The sequence below is a fragment of the Typopeltis vanoorti genome, chromosome 24, assembly GCF_054136105.1.
Source record: "Typopeltis vanoorti isolate ZY-2024b chromosome 24, IOZ_Tvanoo_1.0, whole genome shotgun sequence".
Lineage (NCBI taxonomy): Eukaryota > Metazoa > Arthropoda > Arachnida > Uropygi > Thelyphonidae > Typopeltis > Typopeltis vanoorti.
The window spans coordinates 14,673,114-14,680,863 of NC_143572.1; the positions used below are offsets into that span (position 1 = coordinate 14,673,114).

Sequence of the window (7,750 nt, forward strand, 5' to 3'; positions counted from 1 at the left end):
TTTAGGGGAACGTGGGGGGAATCGACCGTGAGATGCAGCGATTAATATCCTTGGAGGGCCCTAAATAAATAAATTTTATCATTCTTAAAGCGAATTATATATTAACAATTTTAATAAAGTAAAAGGTGTATAATTAAAATCTAAAGAAACTTTTAAAATTTTGAAAATATATTAAATATTTAAGTATTTTAATATTTTATTTTAATATCACACGCCATTAATATTAGATAATTTTATTTGTTTTTGATTAAGAAATTTTAATAAAAATTATAATGATGATAATATATGTTATCTCACTAAATGAAAATCTCATTAATATAGATCTTAAATTAAATTTAAGATCTCTATTAAAATTTGTAGAATAATTTCAATTTTGCTTTCAGTCGGAGCGAAAAAAAAAAGATCGTATACTGGCGCATGCAAAAAGACTAAATACGCCGAAATTTGATTTTTTTTTTTGCCAAATTCTTGAAAATCTGAACAATCACTGTTCCATCATTCTAATTCCAAAATAAATATTCACTACTGTCCTATAATTATTTTTTATTTCATCACATCATATCCCCATATCAAGTAGAAGTTGGATCCATATATTCACATTAATTTCTTACTTAACCAACGTGGATCTCTGATTTCTAACCAGTAGAATGCAATGTAACTCTACCTCCCCACACACACACATCAGAATTTATGAACACCTTTTGATAATAGTTCACTGGAAACTCATCCCTGCCTTATCAGACAGTGCATTTCTTGCGAATGTGAGGAAGTAAACCTACTTTATTTAGCCTCCTCAAAGCAGTTGTTTAGAGAGTACAAAGATTGTGGATATGCACCGAATAATTTCGTGTTTCATGACTACTTTTTGTTGTTCAAAGCACATAACATATTGTGAAGAACGTGGTGATAAATATCATATTTAGATACAAAACTAAATATTCATTTTCTGAAGGAGCTTGGTGGATATTAATAAACTTGCTTATCAGCGAAATAGTTTTGAAATTCCCATTGGTGATGATCAACTTTAGCTTTCGTGTTGTTTTCACAGAAACCACAAATGAAGTTGGTGTCAGCATACTCCTTGTTTATACTCAAGTGATATCTTTTGTCTCAAACTATACCATAAAACTCAATCAACCATTAACCACGCAACAGAATACTACTTTAAGGATTCACAACTTTTATTGACCAAAAACTCGAAATGTAAGAAAGTTTCTTAAGAAAGAAACTTCTGTGTTTATTATAAAAAGCAAAATTTCAGCATCTAATTGACGATGCCTTTAATGATAACAGCATCAGTTTACTGCCAAGAACAATGAAAAAAAAATCAATAGTGGAATATTCATCGCTTTCGGGGTCGGAGGGAGGTAGTGGTTGAGGGAGACTTTAGCCAAATCAGTTCTTCTCAATGCCTAAATTCAATTCCCAATGTAATATCATAATTAAAAGTTTTAATCTGTACTTCCTTAGCCACAGAAGCAGGGAAAAGTCAGAACGTAAGTTAGAACGGTTAGTTCTACGGTTTTATACGGAAGGAGCATGGTTCTTGCTCCACGAAACAGGTTTTTCATCCTACGGAATAGGCAAAGAGGACATAAGTATATATACTCGAACAAAAGATGCAATATACTGGACTAATACTTCGTTTCTTCAAGAAAAACAAGAATATAAGGAAGCTTTCCAACCTTATACTAGAGTTAATATATTAATGCATTCCATCTCTCTCTCTCTCTCTCTCTATTTCTCTCTCTTCTTCGTCCACATGCACATGCCCAAATGTATTTTGAAGTGAACACTAAAATATCTTTAGTTCCTATATTATTTGTCCATAAATATTACTACACAAATATTCCCATTTCTGCCCTCACAAATATCGTGAAGACAGAATTGAAAATATTTGCATAGCAAATGAAAGATATTAACGAAGAGACTTTTATCTGTAGATAATAGTGCATCCAGAGTTAAGTGCACCTTACTCCTCTCTTTCTGAATTCCCCCCCCCCTTAATATATATAGGAAATTATTTCAGTTGAATTTGAAGTACCCTTCCTAGCTTGGTATCAGGTTTCAGTATATGTTTTCTGTATATTCCATGCATCTATTATTGACGTTGTATCCTTTCAGGAATACATTTATTATTGTCTGCATCTTTTTAAGAATTCATCTAGTATTGGTTCTGCATTTTTTATTTTTCGTTACATTCAAAACTACTTCCAAGTCTCCTTGGCATTGAAATAATGGAAGTGCATTTTAAGAGCTGACGAAAAGCATATAAGTACATAGTACTTCTGAGTACCCACTAAGGAGTGAAAAGATTATTATAATGTTACTGGCTTCTTCTGAATGCTCACATGGCTACTATCTTGCTTGGAGTATCCATCCTAAGATGAGAAAGCCGTAAGCATAAAATCCGTAAGTGTCCTGTTTGTTGTGATAGTCGAGCATCGATTTGTATTAGGGGATGAAATTAGATATGCCTCTGATTAGTAGAACAGCACCTCTGAATTTAGTGAACATGGCAACTTTTTTTTTATAACCTAAGTTTTCTAGTTTCGATTGTACTATTTTCTTCATTGAGAAGTTGGATGTTATCTGAGACCAAAGTATGTGTGAAGGAAATACTTTGGTCTCAGATAACAACGTATTTCCATCACACGTACTTTGGTCTCAGATAACAAAGTATGTGTGAAGGAAATAGTCCATCAGTAACAAGACAATCAGTGAACAAAACATTGGAGGAATTGAGCATTTGGTTACTAATAGAACGTTTCTGTCAAATCCTTGACGTCTGTAGTTCATCATACCGCGTTGAATATTTCTTTTTTCAATTGACAATAGGAAATTGCCTCCATCTATTTATGTAAATAATATATTGAGTTCTAGTTGTGTGTAGGTGGGTTCATTTAGTGTGGACATTCTACTCTAGAAGACAATTTTTTTTTGGTCTCATTCATTTTATGTCGCATTTTTAAAGACAACTTGAATCTATTGCCAAAGTTGGAAAGAGTTTTTTTTTTACTCTGGCATGAATTTAGAAACTCCATACCAAAGTACTGACAAAGACGCTTCTAAATCCATAATATTTACTCGTAAAGACTCAAATCTACAATCGCCTGTTACTGTAATTTCTGGAATGCAGGGTGTTACAAATAAAGTGGTCAAATGTTTTGGTTCATCAGGAGATACAAAAATTCTTTAACCAATGCTGTTCCCTTCGGATTAATTACAGCAACATCCTATAAGATTCACTTACTACTAGTTTATGACAAACAACAGCAGCTATTCCCTACGATAATTCATATCGCGATTCTAGGGTCTTCTAAAAGTTTGCCATGCACGGAATTCTGCAAGAACTCATCCCATCATGTGTCGAAATATCGGCGAGTTACACTAACTGGTTTATAACCACCACAAATAACAAAATGGAAATAAAGTAAGAAAGATATCCTAGTACTTTTTCTATCATAGTGTATATATCAGAATAAGATTTTAAAATACCCTCGCTTTTTGTTCGTCTGCATTTCGTTCTTTTTTTGTAATTCATTTATCATTGAATTTGCCCAAAACGAAAACTTATCTTCTACCGGAAAAACACTGAACTAATTATTCGTACTAGCGAAATCAGTAGAGAGCGTTATCATTGCTGAAGCCGAGATAAAACCCTGACGCTATCTTTAAAATAGATTTGCAATCGTAATCACATCTCTCCTACTCGTTACTGATAACTGAATCCATGCAGGCATTAAGCAAAGTTTGCCTGTATTGCAACTATGAATTATGGAAGTCGTTTTCGTAGTTCCGTCTTAATTCTGATATCATATGCAAATTAAACAAATGGTTGCAACTTCTTAGACGTTGTTACTATCGACAACTTTCAGAAATTACTTTATAAATCTCTTGTGTATCCAATTCAGACCACCACTTCCATTAGGAATATTCTCGTAATGCTTTCATCGGCTGGAAAATGTGCTTTGAAATCGAGACATAAAAAAGAGGCATAAAATATGTACGAATAGGTAAGTTGAAAGAAATTCCTGATACTTTCAAATGCATCTATTCTATGAAAAGCAGTTTTGCAAGCCCCTACGGATTGTTACATAAAACTGCAGTTTCGCTTATTGAAAGACTAGTAGAAATAACTTCTTTTAAATTCCGTTTGCTGTGAAATCAGTTTTTTTTACGTTTGAAAAGTAATGTATTCCAAAGTTCAATTAGTAAACTATAACAGATCATTTATAATTCACTATTTTTGTTTCTAGATTAAACATGTCAATGGTGTATAATTAATCATTAGTTATTATAATATAACATTACTACTGTAATATACTACTGTAATATCACACAGAAAAAAATAATTTTTAATGTAAAAATAGTTTCAGGAACATTATAATTAATTACAGATGCTTGCTTATGTGATTACTTTTGTAATCACGTTGCATACCTTCTCTGCTTTAGGTTTATCTTTTCATCCAAGGTGTTGTTCGGTTACTGTCGTGTGAGTTCATTGACAAAAGCCAATCTCATCCATTCCAATTGTGTGCACTGTCATCACCGAAAGTCTGGTATGTGTTATTAGATTTCCCCTGGAAGTTGCTTTGGACTCTGTCTGCTTTACAAGGCACCGACAGAAAGTAAATACATCAAAGTATTGCTGGGATCTGAAAGTGCTACAAATTTTCGACACTTTCTTTCACTTTTAAAACATTCTGTTTTGAACAGAATGTTTTAAAAGTGAAAGAATGTTTTAAAAGTTTTAAAACTAAAACTAAATTACATAATTGCTTTTAAAGGTATTTTATGTACTTCTTATAAAACGTGTTTTTATTAGTTTTATTCTGTATTCTGAAATAACTGAATTTGAATAATCGTACAGGAATGTTTGTGCTTCGGAGATTTCTTGATATTTTGGTGTCATTGTTTTATTGCATTTAATTTCAGTAACAATGGCATAGAAATATTTAAGTAAAATGTTATAAAATCTTTATATTAAATATCGCTTATGTTATTTGAAAAATGGATTTATACGCCTTTTTTAACCTGGTAAATGAGAGCTGGAAAAAGTTTTGGAACTATAGACAAATCTTCCAGTATACAGAATAGCGGTTCTTGAAAATTACAACAGGTCTTGACAATATACAAATTACAAATAAAAGATTACAAATAAATTCGAGTATCAGCAGTTTCCCCTGTAAATGACACTTCACTGTAGTACACCAAAGCACTGCCGTTCTGATTTTAATTTTTTAAAAAATTTTTCTTTAAATTAGATTATGATAGAGAGAATAACAAGCACCAAAAAAAAAGAAAAGAAAATGAAAAAATATTGCATAATGACATAAAATCTATTTAGAAAGCTATATTTAAATTTCTTCTTAAGAGTAAGTATTTTATTAACTTCACTTTTCAGCAAACTTCTGGCTATTTTCTGCAACACTAAACTTCTAGATCAAAGTATATTTGTCAAAGTATTAATTAATATAGATTACAGTTAAACAACTTCTTACCTTTCGACGCACACACCAACCAACGTCATTACGGAAGCATACAGAGCAAACACTTCTGTGAACCTCAAAACTTTACAAAGGGGTAAACCTAGTAACCAACCTTTGTTCTCCATAAACTGTACAATGTCCGGAATACAAGCCATCATAATGATAAAATCACTGATGGCTAAGTTCATGATAAATAAGTTGGTGACGGAACTTCTCATTCGCTTATCACCCATGATGGCATAAATCACCAGCAGATTTCCCGCAACACCCACAGCACCGATAACAAAGAACAGCACGGACAACGATATGATGGTAGCAAACGATGATGGAGGTGGGCGTCTTCCTTCGTCTACAAACGTAAAATTATCACATTCTTCAGTATAGTTCGATACATTGAGGTCAATTGTGACTTGCGCTAAAGACAACGAGGTTAAAAGATCGACGGACATCGCACGTCTATAGAGAAAAGACAGCGGAATTTATTGTACGTAGAAATTCATCAACTTCGATAAGGAAGTGGGACTCACTCTTTCTAATTATTTTTTTTTTAGTCTCGTGCTATCTCTCGAGGCTTCTCAATATATTTTTTTTTCCTTTCACGCAAAGTTATTCACTTGACAGTGTCGTTTCCTGTCCGTCATCCGAACGACTTACAAAATCGCTTCACCTCCCACCTCTTTCTTAATTCCACAAGTTTCCGAATATGTTTCGGCACCTTCCTTTCCGTTACGATTCGCTCAGACTGGCTGATGCGGTCATGCTCCGCCGCTCTTCAAGATTCACGGTGTTTTCCTGCATACGCCATCTGGTGTCAGTCGAGTTATCCGGACGTCATGTGCGAGCGCCTGCGAGATCGGGAATTTAACTGTCTAAATGTAAGGTCTTATATATAATATCGTATATTTATGTCTCTAATTGTGGTTGGATTGATACTAATTAGTAGGTGCAAATAGATTTAAAACTGTTTGGGTTACTTGATTGTGGAAAGGTTGGTTGGTGTGCAGATTTTTTTAAATTCGAATTTTTCCAGACATTTGTTATCTCCGAGTAGGAAAGAAAAAGTGAAGGGAGAAAAAGAAATATAACAATAATTAGGTTCCGAAAGAAAGAAGAAATCCTAGTGCTTGAGATTTCAAGTTTTGAGCGCTTTTTTTATCGATTTCATATACGATACGATATGTTAACCGTGTGGAAAGGCTTATGTGTTCGTCGTACATGTTGATTGGATTTTAACGGTTCCAGCATCTTCAGAGCACACAAACAAAGTTTGTTACAGTAGCGAGCAACTGCAATCCGGTGTAACAGTGGGACTAGTATGAGCAATTGTAGCGTGCCACACAAAGACTGAAGTTCTAATTAGGCGCCATCTAAGTTGGGGGAAAAAACGAGAGAGAAAGCAAGTATTAATTTGATCTTAAGATGACTGTCTCCCAAATCTCTGGTAGATTTATACAGCCATATTTGTTGAGGTTTGGAGTATGTTTCAAGGCTTCTGTTGATTCCAGGAACAACCTCTCTGACTTGTAAAAGCTTTTATGCTTTTGTTTTCTTCCAGTTTATCCAGTGTGCGGGGTATCCAAAGCATGGTCTGCTAGACCTGACTTGCCATAGCGAAAGTGCCGGATGTATTTTTTGTGTTCACTAAGGCGGATGTTCACAGTTCTTCCTATCTGTCCATAGTAGGCTCGATGATATGAACAGGGTACTTCATAGACTCCTGGATGTGATAAAGGAGAGAATCTATCCATAAGCGAACGGATAAGAGTTGTCAATTTCACATAATGTTTAAATAATGTGCGTAGTTGGTGTTTGTTAAGCACTCTAGATATCTTTTCAGATGTGCCTTTAATGTAGAAGATACGATATGTTTTTACCATATTCCTATGCTCTTTATTTTGATATATATTTTGAGGAATCACAGAAAATCTCTTTAAAGAAATATAGAATCTCCTACTCAAAATGCTAATTTTGAGTAGGGGATGTAATCTGATAATCTCACAATCTGATTTAGTCTAGTAATTCTTATTTTCATGACAAAGAATCAGATTACTTAGAAGAGCCATCTTCGATGAGGGATAAATTCTATTTGATTAGTAAGCAGCTTATAATAATTTTTTTCTCCGTTCGACACATTCTCTCTCTCTGTCTGTCTCTCATATTCTGCCTGGCTGTATAGCAATCGTCTTTGTGGCGAGTAGTGTGTATATTTTTAATATGATAAATGATAGGATGAAGTTCAGCTGGTGAAAACTTTCAGC

At 33.7% G+C, this 7,750-nt stretch overlaps 1 protein-coding gene across 1 annotated transcript in view; it reads right to left on the bottom strand.

Moving 5' to 3' along the window:
- The window catches only part of LOC150092937 (neuropeptide receptor 15-like), a 106,906-nt gene extending 100,965 nt beyond the window's left edge, over window positions 1-5,941 (bottom strand). Inside the window, exon 1 of the mRNA XM_090414110.1 lies at window positions 5,505-5,941. Coding sequence (XP_090270236.1) covers window positions 5,505-5,941 — 437 coding nt within the window. The remainder of the gene's footprint in view (window positions 1-5,504) is intronic.
- Window positions 5,942-7,750: the final 1,809 nt, after the last annotated feature.